At 41.1% G+C, this 19,297-nt stretch overlaps 2 protein-coding genes across 2 annotated transcripts; one reads left to right on the top strand and one right to left on the bottom strand.

Moving 5' to 3' along the window:
• Positions 1–195: 195 nt before the first annotated feature.
• On the top strand, positions 196–5,481 carry hdc (histidine decarboxylase; the record flags this gene model as incomplete). Its single annotated transcript, XM_083919275.1, has 12 exons — positions 196–223; positions 379–551; positions 628–741; positions 855–977; positions 1,064–1,201; positions 1,285–1,428; positions 2,695–2,761; positions 2,905–3,067; positions 3,182–3,272; positions 3,354–3,452; positions 4,299–4,400; positions 4,702–5,481. The coding sequence occupies 12 exons, from the start codon at positions 196–198 to the stop codon at positions 5,479–5,481; spliced, it is 2,022 nt and encodes a 673-aa protein (XP_083775401.1).
• A 608-nt stretch (positions 5,482–6,089) lies between these two features.
• Positions 6,090–17,949, bottom strand: LOC310946961 (long-chain fatty acid transport protein 2-like; the record flags this gene model as incomplete). Its single annotated transcript, XM_083913566.1, has 10 exons — positions 6,090–6,263; positions 6,351–6,481; positions 7,509–7,606; positions 8,431–8,629; positions 8,973–9,063; positions 10,083–10,277; positions 10,414–10,538; positions 10,737–10,895; positions 11,011–11,220; positions 17,469–17,949. 10 exons carry the CDS (start codon positions 17,947–17,949, stop codon positions 6,090–6,092), a joined length of 1,863 nt encoding a protein of 620 aa, XP_083769692.1.
• Positions 17,950–19,297: the final 1,348 nt, after the last annotated feature.

The raw sequence follows: 19,297 nt of genomic DNA, 5'->3' as shown, positions 1-19,297 counted from the left end.
TCAGTGATTCCAGTGATGCAAAGAACATGTGAAGGGCATTTGTTTGGCGGTTCAAATGCGTCACCAATCTAGGGCGTGTTCTTCACAATGTTGTCTATATAATTCTGTGATCCCTGCCACAGAGTACATCATTGCAGCCACTTGTTACACACAACAAATTAACCCAAAGAGCTCTCATCCAAAAAAACAAAAAAAATGCAGGCAGAGGAATACAATCGCAGAGGTAACGATAGCTTCCATTTTGCTATGTTGACTCATTTGATCTGTGCTGTTATGTTTCACTGAAAATGATAGTTAATGAGCCATGGGCAAAATAAGGATGAATGATATGTTAATAGGAATATATTTCTAGCTGTAACAGTGTCTGTTACTGATCAGGTAAGGAGCTGGTGGACTACATCACACAGTACCTGGGCTCCATCAGGGAGAGGAGGGTGATTCCAGATGTGAAGCCAGGTTACATGAGGGAGCTTCTCCCCGACACTGCGCCTGCAGAGCCGGATGACTGGGAGAGCATCTTCAACGACATCGAGAAAGTCATCATGCCAGGAGTAAGTGCCTACTGTCACCCATTATCATATCTAAACTATGAATAGGAAGCATGTATTTTCTCATCTTTTTCTCCAGGTGGTTCACTGGCAGAGCCCTCATATGCATGCGTACTACCCCAGTCTGACTTCATGGCCCTCTATGCTCGGGGACATGCTGGCGGACGCCATCAACTGTGTTGGATTCACCTGGGTAAGTGGACAACACACACTTTTATTTCTCCACTACTAACTAAAAAACAGCAAAAACACAAACAATAAAACCCATCAGAACACTGAATAAGTCTCTGTTGCTGGTTTGAACAGGCCTCCAGCCCGGCATGTACAGAATTGGAAATAAATGTGATGGACTGGTTGTGTAAAGCACTGGGGCTCCCCTCTTTCTTCCTGCATCACCATCCTGACAGCAGAGGTGGAGGCATACTGCAGGTTTGCAACAGCCTTGATCTGTTTATTTTAAGTATCTTAGTCTTTGTTGTAACTTATCTTTCTCTTCTACCCGACTGCCCTGTTAGAGCACGGTCAGTGAGAGCACACTGGTTGCTCTGCTGGCAGCCAGGAAAGACAAAATGATGCAGCTGAGGCCTGAGCTGGACCAGGACGTGGACGACTCGGTCCTAAATTCACGACTGGTTGCCTACGCTTCAGATCAGGTCAGTGTCTCAACATCTCCTACGATAACGTCCTGACAATCTGATGAAATAAACTAAAGAAACAGATTTGATTGCGTTTATAGGCTCACTCCTCAGTTGAGAAGGCGGGTCTGATCTCTCTGGTGAAGATCAGGTTTCTGCCCACTGATGAGCTGTTGTCTCTGAGAGGAGACGCTTTGAAACAAGCCGTGCAAGAGGACAGGAGGAGGGGACTGGTCCCTTTCATGGTAGGTGCTTCACACTGAGGGATGGGTGGGTTTCTAGGAGATGTTTATGGGGAGAATAATAAATCATACCAGTGTTTTAGCTGACATCACTAACTGTAAAGTATGTTTCACAATACTGCCAACTATTTTTGAAAGCATCTTCATCTTCAACCGCCAGTCTATCGCAGGGCACATAGAGACGAACAGAGACAGACAACCATTCACACCTACGGGAATGCACATTAATAAACATTTCTGAAACGTTTAGCCACCTTGACCGTAGTCCCTGGGCAGGTGTAATGACAGTTAAAAATAAGACTCATAAAATACTCATACTTTGTACTTTATGATATTAGCGTGACTTCTGTATGTATCACATTTGTAGTCTTTTCAGATCATGAGGCCAAAAGGGGAAAACGATCTAAACTTTTACCAAAGAAAAAAAAGAAATATTAGAGAAAAGCCTGAAGAAGTAATACAAATGTGTGTATCCAAACTTTGTTTTTATCTCACGACCACTCAGGTTTATTTTGTGACCCTTCGGAGGGGCTTGACCAGTGGACTACACCTAACTGTATACAAACTAGTTAAAATTAGCTCTGCCTTGAGCATTAATAGTAAAATACTGTACTCTAAAATAAATAAATAAATACTGTTTAAACTAATCTACCTGCTGATAATACTTAGATTCTTTTACTAGAATTTGGAGGCAGGACTTCTTCTTGAAATGGAGGGTTTTAATGTATTAAAACTTACTGTACATATGGTCAATGGTACAGTAAGCGGCGCTCAGGGAATAAACTCTCACTACTCAAAGTGATCACTGACATGCACCTTATCTCACTTGCACATTAAAATCCACATTGCACACTTTAATATAGTGTTTTTATCTGCAATACTGTACTTTTATTTTATTCTATTTTATTGTTGTTCATATTTTGTATTTTATATTTTATCTTATTTTTAGTACTTCTGATTTCTCTGTACCGCTGCTACGATGACCTAATTTCCCCTCGGGGATAAATCAAGTTATCTATCTATCTATCTATCTATCTATCCATCTATCTATCTATCTATCTATCTATCTATCTATCTATCTATCTATCTATCTATCTATCTATCTATCTATCTATCTATCTATCTATCTATTACACTATATATTGCATTACGTACTAGTTGTGGGGCTAAAACATGAAAAAAACACTGGTATGTGATTTTAGGAATAATTAAATTTACAACAACAAACACTGATATTAAATTCTGTGACTTTGTTTCTCTCCTGTTCAGCTGTGTGCAACTTTGGGAACTACAGGAGTGTGTGCCTTCGACAATCTGTCTGAACTGGGACCAGTCTGTACGTTTACTCTCAGTAATGTCTCTTTAAACCATAGACTGCATATAAAGATAACGTCTTTGGTTTAAACGCTGCCTGTAGAACATTGTGTTGTTCCACTAAGATGCATTCAAAGACTCTCAGTATCCAAATGTGTTTTACAGGTGCAGAAGAGGGACTGTGGCTCCATGTGGATGCTGCATACGCTGGCTCAGCTTACTTCTGTCCTGAGCTCCGCTGGTCCCTGGAAGGCATTGAATTTGCTGACTCTTTCGTCTTCAACCCCTCCAAGTGGATGATGGTCCATTTTGATTGCACAGCTTTCTGGTTAGTAAGAAAACTGAAGCCTTATCTCACCTCTATAGAAATAAACATTATCTATGAAAGAAGGTCTGAAAGACGTTTGTTGCTTGGTAATATGGTTTAACTTTGATTTCCCAGGGTAAAGGATAAATATAAGCTCCAGCAGACGTTCACCGTTGATCCTGTTTACCTCAGACATGAAAACTCACAGGCAGCCACGGACTTTATGGTATTATATCATGTCTTCACCTAACTAAAGATTATAAAAGAGAATCTTTTCATACAATGATACTACTTTTCTTCTGTTCAGAATTGGCAAATTCCCCTCAGCAGACGTTTCCGTTCTCTCAAACTCTGGTTTGTTATGCGCTCATTTGGACTGAAACACCTCCAGGCTCATATCCGACATGTAAGTGGCACTCAGCTGTCTTCATGTTAATTGTTTTAGGAATGAATATCAAACCTTATCAGATAAGGACAGAGTGTATTTTCTGTAGGGAATTCTGTGTCAACCACAGAACTGATTTTTTTAAAGGGATAGTTCAGCTTTTTTGTATGAGGTACTTATCCACAGTCAGTGTGTTACCTACAGTAGATGACCGTCTGTACGCCCCCAGTTTGGAGAAACAGACAGGAGTTCAGACACAGAAGCTAAGCAATGCACTGCTGTGGATGGGGGCAGCAGCTTAATGTATTTTAGCCAACTAAAAAAAGGCCCATGTACACTTAAACTGATGATTTGTTTTTTAAAAAAACTCTATATTTAGAACATTTTCATTTTCATATTGCTATTCTATGCCAGACCATATGAGGTAAAATTACTGTTTTGGCGTTTGGTTGCTTTGAAGAGGGCATTGGTAATGGCCCTGCGCAAACAGGCAAGGTAAAGCAGGGAAAATATTATGAATACAGCGTACACTTAAAGTTAAACTCTACCCATTATAATCCAGATATATATCATGGCAATGTGGGCATTGTGTAGATGAACGGTGTTTGGCCTGTCTCAGTGGGGTAAGTCCCAGAGGAACGGTGCATTGGAGATGCCAGGCCATCACCATTCATCTGAACCCAATGACATGAAAAAAAGAGCTCTTTAAACTGATACTGATTTTTGCAGAAGGTCTTTTTTAAGGTGGCTAAAATACATTAACATTTCTCCTTTTGGCGGCGTGCTGGTCGCCATCTCCTGCAGGTTATACGTCATAACTATGCCTTCAAGTTTTAGGATTTACTTGTACATTTCTGTCTCTGTTAGGGGATTGAGATGGCAAAGCTCTTGGAGTCTCACATACGGTGTGACCCAAATTTTGAGGTTCCTGCTGAGAGGCACCTTGGCCTGGTGGTCTTCTGTCTGAAGGTATGTGGCACAAAGTTGGACTGTCTCTATGCTGCCAGTGAGTGTTAATGTTAAACGTTATCTTTATGAAGCAACATGTCTTTGGCTAATCATTGTTCAAACATTGCAGTTACACCTTGTTCAAAGGTGAGTAAATGAAGGTCAACTAGTTTTATCAAGCGCAGGTGAAGGTCAGAGCGATATCAGAGATCATTAAAAAGAGATAAAACATTGACTTGAATGTTCTGTTTTGTTTGGAAGCTTGGAGTTTTTTGGTCCTGCGACATTTAGGAATAGTCTATGTAATATTTGTTTATTCTAGGGAGGGAATGCTTTGACCCAGGAGCTGCTGAGACGACTGACCAGGTCGGGCACCATGTACCTCATCCCTGCAGACATTCACAGCAAACGCATCATCCGATTTACAGTGACCTCACAGTTCACTACCACAGAGGACATCCTGAAGGACTGGGGCATCATCTCCAAAACGGCTTCCACTCTTCTGACTGAAACACAGGCCCTGAACAATGCAGACCAACCGAAATCAGGGAAAGATGAGGTTAGAGAAGAAAACCAAGAGCTCGACCCGGACACCAGGTCTGAGGAGAGAGAAGATGATGCCTCCAGGCTGGACAAGGCTCAAGTGGAGCTGTGGATTGACAAGGCTTGGAATCGATCTAGGAGACCTATGCGCTCTCTTAGCTGCAGCAGCGAGCCCCTGCCTTACACTTGTATCGGGCCGCTGTCTGGCTATGACTTTGAAACAAGGCCTTGTCTTAAAGATGCTGCAGGCGCCCTCACCAGTGTGCCACCAACAGCAGGATCTGATCAAATGTTTAAGAGAACAGAGATGCCTTCAAATCTTCTGGGTAAACAGGTCCTGAAAAAGCTGACAAAGTTCTACAGCGTGCCCAGTTTCTGCAACCAGTGGGTGCAGTGTGGCCGGCACCAGCTGTGCTGCCCCGTGAAGGTTTCACAGACAAATCAAAAACACTTGTCCTCATCCTGCAGAAGAATGAACTGTATGTCTTCTTCTCCTGTAGCCAACACGGCTCCATCTCCCTCACCACTGGAAAGTGTCACTGCACCGAAGCTCCTGTAATGATCCTGAGAGCAGTGTGCGGTTCATTCACACTCACACACACATACACGTACGCACGCACACACACACACACACACACACATACACACACACACACGCACGCACACACACACACAAATTCAGCTATTCAGCTATAGATAATCAAGCCAGACACAGACAGTTATTGGCAAATTGAAGATCTCTATCCGACCATAACAAAGACTTGGGATCGGTCCTCTCATTTAGAATCATGTTATAAAAATATGTTTTATTAAAAAGTGATTCAAATTAAATAACATCCTTTGAAATTTCAAAGTGCAAAACATTCCCCACAAGTATCTCATGAAATGTGTTGTACATAAACGCCAAATGTGCAGGTCATTTATCATTAGTTGGCATCCCCCTGGCATCTACTCAAACTAAAAAATTGAATGTATTATTTTAGGCTAAAAAAATCAATAATACGGGCAGCTGATGGCTCAGTGGTTAGAGCAGTTGCCTAATGTAAAGAGGCTGAAGGTCCTCAAGGCAGGGGCCGTGGGTTCGACTCCTCACCCCATTTCATATCTGTCCTCTGTAATAAAAAAGGCTTGGAAAACTGCCAAAAAAATAATAAACCCTGAACTCCTTCAGAGCCTGATTCTTCCCTCTGCAATGGAGTTGAATATCTCATGAGACATGGGTACGTAGCCCTTGTTGTCCTCCAGGTAGAACAACGTGTCCTTGATGATGGCAGGGTTGAAGCCCTCCTCCGACAGCTTCACCTTCATTTGCTTAAACGTCCCAGTTACAACCAGTGCATCCTGCAAGAGGAACAGACATTGTTATATCATGGTTGCAAGAATCTCTTTTTAATGTGTCCTACCTGTATTCAGCAAGACTTTGTTTACCTGTATGCGGATGAAGCGCGGTCTTGCATAGCTCGGGAGGTAGTTTTTGACGTGCTGATATGCAGCTTTGCCGTCAAAGTCCATGTTTTCTTTGAGTGTCAGGGCCGCCATACCAATCCTGCCCTCGTGTCCTAATCAGCCGAGGTCAACATAAAGAGAGGACATGTTTCAGGACGTAAGTATCAACAGCTCGTTGTGTTTTACGCTGAGCACTTATTTCAAATACATGCTTTGCTGTTTTTAAAATTCTCCTCCGTTTTTTATATATTTTTAACTTTTTTGATAAGATTGCAATGCTTATGTTGATGTTGTGTTTTATATATGTCCAAGAGGCCCTACCAAACTTTAAAATAGTTCAAGTTTTTCAAGCCTTTATTATATAGGACACACAGAAATGGGGAGAGAGAGAGAGAGAGAGGGGGGGGGGGGACATACAGCAAAGGGCCACAGGTCGGAGTCTGCCTCGAGGACCTTCAGCCTCTTTACATTGGGCGACTGTTCTAACCACTGTGCCACCAGCCACCCCAATATTTTTTTTTGTTTTTGCTTTTTTAAAAAGACTCATACAACAGATAGAGTGGTCAATACTTTTACAAATATGTCATATTTTGGAGACAACACAAGATCTTTCTCATACTGTAACTCTTATCTAATGACTTTGTCCTTTATAATGTTAAACAAGGGTGGAAAGTGCAAAATAGATTTACTTAAGTGCTGTACTGAAGTACAAATTTGAGCTGCTTGTACTTTCCTTGAGCATTTCCATTTCAATGCTGCCAACAAATATAATACTTTTTACTCACATTTACTTAATGAACTCAGTAACTCATTACTTTACAGATTCAGATTATTAATATAAAATATTACCAGGAAATAAAAACATCAAATATAGATTTAAAGATTAAGCTACACAGCAGGTTATACAGTTATTACAATTACCTCTACGTTTCCCAGCTGCAACATTAAAGTGATATGTACATTACACATTATTCTGAAATGGGTCATTCTGCGTAATGACATGGTATTTTTATGCCCATACTTCTGAACTTTTACTTAAGTAAAACCTTGAATGCAGGAATTTTACTTGTAACAGAGTATTTCTACATTGTTTTCTTGCTACTTTTACCATCATGCATCTGGTGATAATGTAATTATTACCTGGCACCGTCACACCATAGACATTAGCCTCCTCAATGCAGTCCACTGTGAGCAAATGGTCGGCCACCTCTGTGGTCGCCACATTTTCTCCTTTCCACCTGTGTTGGACGACGAAACAAAGACAGAACGTGCATAACTTAGCTGCAATGTTTGTATTTATTCATTCATGTTTGTTATCATTTACATAGAAACTTTTCATATGCAGGGAATAGTTTTAACCGGAAACAGGAACAGGAAATCAAACATTAAAAGCAAATTAAATCTGCAAATATGTATTTAATTCATGTTTTTATTGGTCTTGCTTAGAAGAAGAAGAAGAAGAATTCCTTTATTAGTCCCGCGAATGGGGAAATTCAATTTTCACTCTATTATTTTTCATTTTACACACACACACAGGCCCGAAATACACACACATGCACAGACAGGACCTATATACATGAAACCAATGGAGAGATGTTAGAGCGAGGGGGCTGCCAGTGACAGGCGCCCCGTGCAGTTGGGGGTTCGGTGCCTTACTCAACAGCACCTCGGCAGTGCCCAGGAGATGAACTGGCACATCTCCAGCCACCAGTCCACACTCCATTCATGGTCCACACAGGGACTCGAACCAGCAACCCTCCGGTTCCCAGCTGAGCCACCTATGGACTGAGCTACTACCGCCCCTGTTATAGTCCGGTGTGACGTTTTGTCCCGAATCCTAAAATCAGTTTCCAGTGATGTGATAACAACCAGTGATGTTAAAACCAAACTAACTAAACTGATAAAACTTGCACTGATTCTGAAATAAGATGCATCTACAAAGGTCAACCACACAGTTCAGGCTCTGCTCCACCTCTGACATTGTTATCAATAATACTGTTTGAGATGTGGACTCCTTGTCTCCATAGTCGTCACATTTGTTCCATTTGTTTCAGCCGCTCACCTGAAAGTGTCTCCGATGCGGTCTTGGAAGAAGACAAATCCCTCGTTGTCTATCCTCAGAAGGTCCCCACTGTTAAAGTAGAGGTCTCCCTTCACAAACACGTCTTTCACCTTCTTCTTTTCGGTCTGCTGACTGTTCTTGGCGTATCCGCTGAAAGGTGTTGCTTTTCCGATCTTTGCCACCAACAAACCGGTCTCTCCTGGGGGTGAAGCAACAAGCGTGGGATATGTATGTAGTAAGAGCTAAAAGGTCAAGAGAGAGCTACAATTGTTTTTTTGTTGTTGCTACCAGATTTATTTTGTCATAAGTTTAACATTAATTTCTGCATTTTGTGAATTTTGAAACCTCAATAACTTTGTGAATTGTTTTTTGTTGAAGGATTCAAATAAGCCCTCTGGGTTTTTTTTCCTCTTCCTGCACCTGCTTCTATCATTTGTCATTTTTTTGGTATTTTTTATGAATGTTTTTTAATTGTGCAAACAATAAAAAACATAATAATTAAATAAAAACAGTATGTTTGTTGTTGATGGAGATTGGCTCACCTCTCGGGACTTTAATACAAAATCCTCTGGAGTCTCTGACGGGCTCCTCTTTCTCGGTGTCGTACCTTATGAGGGCATACTTACACGCCATCTGAAAATCAGTTCAAGAAATAAAACGCGGAGGAGAAAAGAGTCATTTAAAGAGTCTGTTCCATTTGTGCATTGTTATCCCTTAGCAAACATGAGTTTATTCAAATGTGCGATCAGTATACTAAACAGGACAGAAAACACTTTCAGTTTACTTTTTATTAAATGATACTTAAGTGTACTTTGCCTTTACTGACAAGTATATAGAAAAGTCTAAGTATATTTGGCGTATACTTGTACTTAATCTTTTGATTGACACATACTAAAGGAAAGTATAATTAAGTATTATATCCCTATCCTTATACTGTATATAAATATAATCTACTTGGTTTTAAGTTGTGCTCACTCTTTTGACAGAGTTGATTATTACTTTTTTTATACATATTGGCATAACTGGGGTAGTCCAGAATATGTTTTACATACTATCTTTTAATAATAGTTATATAAGATGCCATTATAAGCCATATTCATATAAAAAACCTCATCACAAAACATCAATTCACATTCAAAAAGAAGCTTTTGTGAAATATAAATCATTGGCTTACGGTTCACATAAAGAAAAGTATACTTGCAGTACAAAAACTATTGAACTAATAGTTTACTGAGAGTAAACTTTAATGTGTACTTTCAAAAACTAAAAGTGGGCTACAACAAGTATAAAACTAGCAAACAATACAGTATATTTTAAGTGCTCTTTTAGCACTGCAAAAAAATACATATATAAACTAGTGTACTCAAAGTGTAGTGCCCTAACACTTAAAGTTTACCTTTAAAAAATAAAAAGTGGGCTAATTTAGTCCGAAGAAGCATTAAAGCAGTACATAGACAAATATACTACTAGCAAAATGGTGTTTTCATAGTTATTACGAAAGGTATACTTGTGAACATGATCTTGATCTTAAATTAAGTTTACTTAATAAAATAAACTTGAAGCAGCTGTCAACCCTGCAGCTTCATTCCATGGTGGTAAATATTACACTAAAACCACAATACTGAAAATGATTTGCATGAGGGACGTCTTACTTTATGGAGAAAATGCTCTTTGCCTATTGCTCCAATTTTGCCAACGTAGTTGACAAAGCCAACATTTCCTTCTGTCGCTCCGTAGCATTCACAGATACGAATGTCCCCAAATCGCTGCAGGAAATCAGCCCAGGTGTCGGCCCTTATCCCGTTCCCCAAAGCCAGTCGGACTTTATGATCTCTGTCATTGTCTCTCTAGAGCAGAAGTGAGACCAGGATCAAATAAATCACATTATGTTATATGCTGCAGATGCTAGCTGCCCATGCAAAAGTCATTTATAGTTGTATTGTAGAACTTTATATTGATATGTGATATTATACTGAGGTTTACCTTCGGTACATTGCAGAGGTACCGCATAATTTCTCCTATGTACTGAATAGCAGTCACATTGTACTTCCTACAGTCGTTCCAGAAGTTGGAGGCGGAGAATTTACGTTTTAAAACAACAGTGATACCTGGAAATTAAGAAGCACAGATTTCAGCCACATATAAGGTCACACTAACCGCAGTGTAAATATTTGCTTTAGGAAACAAATAGTGGAAATCAAAGCCAAAGTGTTATTTGAGGTCATTTGGGCTACCCGTGAGTTTAAACTTTAGTAAACCCATCAGGTTGTAGTCATGTTTTGTAGTCTTATGATGCTATGAGTTACCTCTTTCTATGGCTCCGCAAAGTCCCATCAGAAAGCCGGCACTGTGGTAAAGAGGCAGGTGCACGTAGATGATATCGTCTGAGCGTACGCCAGAAACAGACTGTAAAAAAGATGCCAACCATAGCCTCTCGTGGTTAACTATAGCTGCCTTGGGAAGACCTAAAAACATTAGGAGCAGACATAGAACATTTTTACTGTCCTACTTCAGCAGCTCAAGGCCTGAAAAACACAAATGCATATTAAAAGTGAGCGTCAGATGAGTCTGTCACATTACCTGTGGTTCCTGAGGTGTAGATGTACAGAGCAGGACTCTTAAGGTGAACGTTGGCCCTCAGCTGAGGCGACAGAGGCCGGTCTGAGGCCTGCTGGATTTTATCAGAGAGGCTTTCAATGCCCTCCACATCGCAGTCCTCACTCAGGATAAAGACACGGACACCCTGCTGTTTCAAGGTGGGCAACACCTCCTCTACTGCTCCCCGCAAGTCTGAGAGAGATAAAAACACAGGGATTTCTTTGTTTGGTTTTCCTCTCCGCAAAACCATGTGCAGTTTTACCACATTTGTAGCTCACTAGAAGTGGATACAGCTTGTGTGCTGCTACAATATTAGTGTACACATTTAGTCAGCTCTAAAAAGGCATCAATTCACATTCAACATTGGGCTGTGTGGGACAGTGTGGAGCATTAGAAACAGTGTAATAGTTACGTTTTGTCTCAAGTTAGTTTGTTACTTAGGTGGTAAATTGGTTTGTTCTCTCCATAATGTGAAAATTGGGAAATTGTCTTGTCTAAATTAAAAACAAAACACAGACAGTTCATTGAGGACGAACATAAAAAAAAAAAGAACATTAATGAACAACGTGACATGGATGCAGTTATTGAAATTATTAGATACTATGTAAGAAATCTAGTTACTCAAATGCTGCCTGCCATCAGTATTTTATGTACGCCACCAGTATTTAGTTTTATTTTATGTATGTTAAGAAATTAGTCTCATATCATTGTGTTTTCTTCGATCAGATCAAAATCAGAAATACTTTAATAATCCCAGGGGGAAATAGTTTAAATGATGGGAATTGATCAAACCATTTGTGCTGTTTTTCCTGTTATAATTTTCCACTTTAAAGGTTCATGGAGGTCGGTACAGTGACAATAACAATGGGGGGGAAATCAAAACAGGTGAGGAGGATCATGGGAATTAAGCCTATTAAAGCTGCTGTTGGTGTGTATATAGAATTGAGCTAATAATAAGAAACAAATAATAACATACAACTTTGACGGGAAAAATATTTTTAAAAATACAAAAAAACTTTCTGTTTTAAAAGAGGGTAATTTCATGCCACAGTGTTTGACTAAAAGAGCATCCCCAACAAAGATGGTGTGTTGTTTCATCTGTGATGTGACTAAAGGAGAGGCTTTGAGATGAACCTGCCACATGGGGAGTTATATCTTCTCTCTGACCGACAGAGAGGGACTGAGAGCGGACAAACCAACACCAACAGACCACTGATGAGAAAAACCTCCAGTGACTCAACAACAGCGATCTTAAGGTGCCTCCCAGTGCATAGCAACGGTTGCTGAGGCACGTTCTCCGTTTGGGGGCGGGGCTTAAGGTCCCGCGCTGTGCATAGCAACGGTTGCTGAGGCACGGTCTCGTTTTGGGGGCGGGGCTTAGCGGTTCCATTGGAGGCTTTATGACGACATAAAGCAAGAGTTTCTCAGTTGCCTTTAGTTGATCTATAAAACACACACACATTTGTGAGTTACCACACAGACCTACAGGAGAACAAAGCTAAAACATTTGCAAAGGAAAGCCAAAAGACAATCCTTCATAATACAGCGATGGATGAATCAAGAGATTCACAGACAGAGGAGATGCCAAAGATTGGAGTGGACCTTTTACGTCCACTGGTTGAATCTTTTTACGAAAGGATCACAGAGGAGCAGTGGGGATTGTTGAGAAAAGGCACAGCGGATGATGCCACAAAAATCTTGTTGGCAGAGCTGTTTCTGGACCTAACGAGGCTACTGTCAGAATTAATTTTGGCAAAAACAAGCAAGAAAGAAGTCATTTCTCAAGAGAAGGTTCTGTCCTGTCTGGGCAACACAGTCCCTTTGACCTTCGGAGATTTACAGGACGTAATAGACCCAGACTGCTGTGCCGGCTCAGACAGGTTGTCAAAAGCACTTTCTGATGCGATTGCTGAAAAAGTCAACTCGGTCAACAAGTACTCTTTGGATCATGATGACCATGTGACTCCCCCCAACAAACTGAATGTCTTGGTCAATGAAGCCTGCAATATGCTGAAATCATTCATTGGAAAGATGAATGTTCGATGCCCACCTCGACCACGTAGGCCGAGAACAAGAGAACAAGAACAGAGAACAAGTCAGGACAACACTGTGAAGGATCCGGATGAGTGCAGGGGGGATCCCTGTGCAACAGGAACCTCTGAAGATGTCTTGAGAGGGTCGCGGGACAGCGTTGTGGATCCAACAACTCAAGCTATCCAGGATAAAATCCGGGAAGAGGTTGAAAAAATCTCAGAACCTCTTCTGGAAGACTTGACTGACTCGGAGTATAAACAGATGCAAACCGCCTTGTCCCCGGACATTGAAAACATCACAGATGCGATCGCACCGTTGATAAAAAATAGTCTGGAAGAGGGGGATTCTGCAGGTATCAACCCAGAACACACAGAGAATCAGCTCTTGAATGGAGGGAAGACCGAGGCAAAGAATTTTTGGGCCAGACTGTACACCAAAATTTTCATTTGTCGCACTGCGCAAGATGCAAAGCCCAAATGCAACTCTGACATCGAAGCTGAGAGCAAGGATTCAATGAAGTCCTTAATCGATGGTGTTGATGCCATGCTTGGGACGGAGATGGGTACAAGACAACAAGATGGGAAATCCCTGACATCCAAAGAACTCACCGAAATCCTCGTGGAAAATGCCACAAGGAAACCCAACATTGACTCAGGAGAAGTTCTGCGCGTTTCCCCGTCACCTAATGTCTTATTTGGTGATATACGGCGTAAGGCGTCACAATGTTTGGGATTGATTAAGTGGTGGCAGACCACTCAAGCTGAAGACCACAGTGAGGATGTGTTTAGAAAGGCTAGAGAGTCAGTGACACCAACAACCTCAGACAGGAAGTCAGTGACACCAACAACTTCAGACACAAAGTCAGTGACACCAACAGACTTATTCAGGGAGTCAGTGACACCAACAACCTCAGACAGGAAGTCAGCGACACCAACAACCTCAAATAGGAAGTCAGTGATACCATCAAAATTAGACAGGAGGTCAGCGACACCAACAGACATATTCAGGAAGTCAACGACACCAACAGACTTATTGAGGAGGTCAGCGACACCAACAGACTTATTGAGGAGGTCAGCGACACCAACAACCTCAGACATGAAGTCAGTGACACCAACAACCTCAGACAGGAAGTCAGCGACACCAACAACCTCAAATAGGAAGTCAGTGATACCATCAAAATTAGACAGGAGGTCAGCGACACCAACAGACATATCCAGGAAGTCAACGACACCAACAGACTTATTGAGGAGGTCAGCGACACCAACAGACTTATTGAGGAGGTCAGCGACACCAACAACCTCAGACATGAAGTCAGTGACACCAACAACCTCAGACAGGAAGTCAGCGACACCAACAACCTCAAATTGGAAGTCAGTGATACCATCAAAATTAGACAGGAAGTCAGCGACACCAACAGACATATTCAGGAAGTCAACGACACCAACAGACTTATTGAGGAAGTCAGCGACACCAACAACCTTAGACAGGAAGTCAACGACACCAACAGACTTATTGAGGAAGTCAGTGACACCAACAACCTCAGACAGGATGTCAGCGACACCAACAACCTCAAATTGGAAGTCAGTGATACCATCAAAATTAGACAGGAAGTCAGCGACACCAACAGACATATTCAGGAAGTCAACGACACCAACAGACTTATACAGGAAGTCAGCAACACCAACAACCACAGACATGAAGTCAGTGACACCAACAACCTCAGACAGGAAGTCAGCGACACCAACAACTTCAAATTGGAAGTCAGTGATACCCTCAAAATTAGACAGGAAGTCAGCGACACCAACAGACTTATACCGGAAGTCAGCAGCACCAACAACCACAGTCATGAAGTCAGTGACACCAACAACCTCAGACAGGAAGTCAGCGACTCCAACAACCTCAAATTGGAAGTCAGTGATACCATCAAAATTAGACAGGAAGTCAGCGCCACCAACAGACTTATTGAGGAGGTCAGCGACACCAACAGACTTATACAGGAAGTCAGCAACACCAACAACCTCAGACAGGAAGTCAGCGACACAAACAACCTCAGATAGGAAGTCAGTGATACCATCAAAATTAGACAGGGAGTCAGCGACACCAACAGACATATTCAGGAAGTCAGCGACACCAACAGACTTATTGAGGAGGTCAGCGACACCAACAACCTCATACAGGATGTCAGTGACACCAACAGCCTCAGACAGGAAATCAGCGACACCAACAACCTCAGACAGGAAGTCAGCGACACCAACAACATCAGACACTCACAGTCTGACGGCAAAAACTAGTTCAGTTGCACGCAAGAAAATGTCCGTCATGATACTTGAGGATAAGCTGCTTTCAAGGCTAGTCAACAAATCAAAGGTGAGCCACAACGTGAGAATCGAGGAGACCGCCATTAAGCGCCTGTTTGACAACATATGGGCTGAAATCGAAGGAGAAGATTTTGAAATCACCCCGGACACCTTCAAAACCCTGGACAAGTCCATTTTCAAGAAACTCTGCAAAGAGTGGGGATGTGCAGAAGCTGTGCTGGTTAGAATTATGCTAGAGGAACCAGCAGTTGAAGACTACATTGTCTCCTCTTTCAAAGACCACCTGATGAGCCCACCAAAGGGCAGCGGCATTGGCAGGTTCTTCTCATCTGCGGGACGAAGCATGTCCAAGGCCGCCACCTGCACCCGCCGGCTGTGGGACATGTGTTTCCCCTGAATTGGGGAACTCAGAGACCAGTGATTGGTCTCTTTAAGAGAGGGACCAGTGAGTGGTTTCTTTAGGACAGAGACCAGTTAGTGGTTTCTTTAGGACAGAGACCAGTGATTGGCCTCTTTAAGAGAGGGGCCAGTGAGTGGTTTCTTTAGGACAGAGACCAGTTAGTGGTTTCTTTAGGACAGAGACCAGTGATTGGCCTCTTTAAGAGAGGGGCCAGTTAGTGGTTTCTTTAGGACAGAGACCAGTTAGTGGTTTCTTTAGGACAGAGACCAGTTAGTGGACTCTTTAGAATAGGCAAGTAAAAAAGGAGTAATCCAATAAAAGTGCTGATTATTAATTCATTTGTTTTCAGAGCTGTAAATTTTCAACTGGGGTTGAGTTCTGCTGATCCAGTTTTACTCAGGTCAAAGGGTTAATGTAGTGAATTCAAAGAAATATACTGTTGCCACCATATTCCATCATGGGAAAACCACCTTTCTAGCGTTAAAGTGTTTCTAAAGTCCTATTTGGACGGGATTAGGACGTGTGGTAAAATAGTCTTACCTCAGGACGTCTGTGATATAATAGTGGTTTGTCCACCAGAGAGAACTGATACGTTGATTGTTTTTAGTTTGTATCTTGGTCACAGTAGCTGTTATTCTTTTTTTTTTTTTAAATGTAAGGGTTTCATACCAAGATTCTTTGTTCGTGTTATGAATAAATGTTTAGAGAAATGTCTTTAATGTCCGACCTAAATATCAATATCAGCCTGAATAATCCAGTATTGATCAGGCTATAATGCAAGGCAAGGCAGGTTTGTATAGCACCTTTCAACAACAAGGTCATGCAAAGAAACACATACTAGATAAAATACTTTAAACTTAAAATAAAACCAAGAATATCAAAGTAATAGAAGTTACACTCCAGAATAAGCAATTAATAAAATGTTTGGTTTACTGAAAGGCAGCGGCAAACACAAAAGTCTTCAGTCTTGATTTAAAACAGCTGACAGTTGTAGCAGACATGCAGTTTTCTTGAAGTTTGTTCCAGACATGTGGTGCATGAAAAACTGAACAAAGAATACAAAGAACATATTCACAGCAGGATACAAACCAAATCACTGATAAAATCCATTAAAGAGCAATATTTCGTTAATGCATTAGACTCCTGGAAGCTGGTATCTGACATTTTAAATACAACTTTATGTGACAATATTAATGACTTAGAGGTGTTGAAAACCATTGCCACCTAGGCACTTTCCCATCCTATTGACGCCAGACGAATAAATAATGCAAAAAAACATTTTATTTAACTTTTATTTAACCAGAAAAAGTCCAATTGAGTTACAGTTACCGTTCTCTCAGGGAGTCCTGGCCAAGACAGGTGGCAAAAAAAGTTTCAAAATACACAAAAGACAGGACAAAGGGCACACACTACACACACTTGGACGCAATACATTACACTTTATATGACAAATAACAAGCTAATCCAAAAATTGCTGCTTAAAGGGCATCAAGTTAAAAGCAGTTACACTGTTCAGTCAGAGTTGATTTTAAAAGGTCAAGTGTTGAAAAGTGGGAGTGATTTTTGATTCATGGTGGTTTGGAGTTCATTCCAGACATTTGGTGCAAATGATGAAAAAGCTGTTGCACCAAGTTTTGTTCTCATGAGAACATGAATACAGGATAAACATACTGTAGAAACAGTCTTACCAGCACCAGCGACCAGGACCTTGGCTTCACAGCAGGAGAAGCAGTGCAGCAGAGACTGGGATCTGATGTTGTAGTTCAGTAAAGAAGCGTTGCATCCCAGCTTGGTCAATGCGAGCCAGGTCCACACAAAGTGAGGCTCGTTGCCCAGGAAGAGGGCCACCGTGTCCCCCTCCTTCAGGTGGACCAGCGTGGACAGAGCTCTGGCCACTTTGTTGCTCTCTTTGTCGGCTTGGCTGTAAGTGTAGGAGCTCTCATCGAAAAGTATGAACTTCTTATGCGGCTGCTTCGCCACTTGGTCCAGAAAACAATCCAAAATGCTGTAAAAGGGTTTCTTCTGGGAGAATTTCCTTATGCGTAAAGCAATTTTAATTACAGCAAATGTGTAACTTAAATCATAGATGAAATAAGGGTTTTTCAAGTAAAGCAGTAACGGTACAATTGCCACACCTGCGAGAGCGCTGTATAGAATATATGCAATCATTATAAATGTGAAGACAAGTGTCAGTTCTGCTGAAAAACACTCCTGAAATGTTCAGCTTCCAGGCACACAACAGTTACTCAGTGTTGCTTACGCCTCTTGAACTTTGTCCGCCCTTTTCCTCTGGTGAAACATGAGCTTTCTATGATTACCTAACCCATTATTATGCTTGTGCTGATGCCTGGAAAGTCTTTGGAGTCTTAGTTCATCTTCACCTCTTTACAGAAAACTTACTGTCGATTATGACCCTCGGTCCGCCCCGTAGTTTGGGAAATCAGGAAACATCATAGATAATACTTTAATAGAAATAATAATTATTATTATTATCCATGATTTAAGTTATATACAATATGAAGAACCGAGCGAGTGACACCAATAGCACAAAATAAAAATACATAACTACATTACTAGTCAAAGATAAATAATAATACATACATACAAATAAAATACTAAAGTGGCCAGTTGGGAAATAAGGTGAGTTTATTTGTATAGCACCTTTCAACAACAAGGTTATTCAAAGTGCTTTACATAAAACATTAAAATGAAATGAGACAAACACAAAATGACATGTAGATATAAAATGACAAAAGATAAAATAATAAAAAATAGAATAAAAACAAGCAAGGGAAGTAATTAAAAAGACAGGTAATAATAACTGGTACAGTGCAGAATAAGCAAATAATGAAATGTTTTGTTGACTGAAAGGCAGCAGCCAACGGAGAAGATGACACTTTTCTGGGAGTTTGCTGCAGATATTTGGTGAAACTGAAACTGGACGCTGCCTCTCCATGTTTAGGTACATAGATATTCATACAGATGAAGGGAGTTTGCAATTTTTACACCATTGTACATGTTTTTGAAAAAATGCATCAAACATAGAAATGAAACGACACTTGTGCTTAAAGCATTTTCCAGAAATAATGAGAATATTGTGACCAAATTCTACTTTTTTGTCCTCCGGAAAGCGATGTAGCAGTAACATTGTTGATAACAAGCAGAAACAAACCTCCTGGATCCGAAGTTTCCTGTTCAGTTGAAAATTGCGAAAATACGTTTTGCAGTGTAGACCCATCTACAGCAGTATTTGTCTTAGCTTCAGTTTCAGGACTCTGGGGGCGCGCTGACTGCCGTCTACTGTAGGTAACACACTGACTGTACAGTAATTACCTCATACAACATCCTTCAAGAACTTATTGGTCTGTTGAATTACATTATGTCATTTTTGTGAACTGTTTGTGTACTGATGCTGTGATTGTATTAAAGCTGACTGTGCAACAAATTACCCCTCAGGGTTCAAAGAGACGACCTTAACTTACCTTACACAACAGCTTACACGGCAACAACATCATTT

Source organism: Echiichthys vipera, assembly GCF_963691815.1.
Source record: "Echiichthys vipera genome assembly, chromosome: 1".
In the NCBI taxonomy this organism is placed as follows: Eukaryota; Metazoa; Chordata; class Actinopteri; order Perciformes; family Trachinidae; genus Echiichthys; species Echiichthys vipera.
The sequence above is the reverse complement of the archived record's forward strand: the minus strand, read 5'-3'. Positions and strand labels throughout refer to the sequence as shown.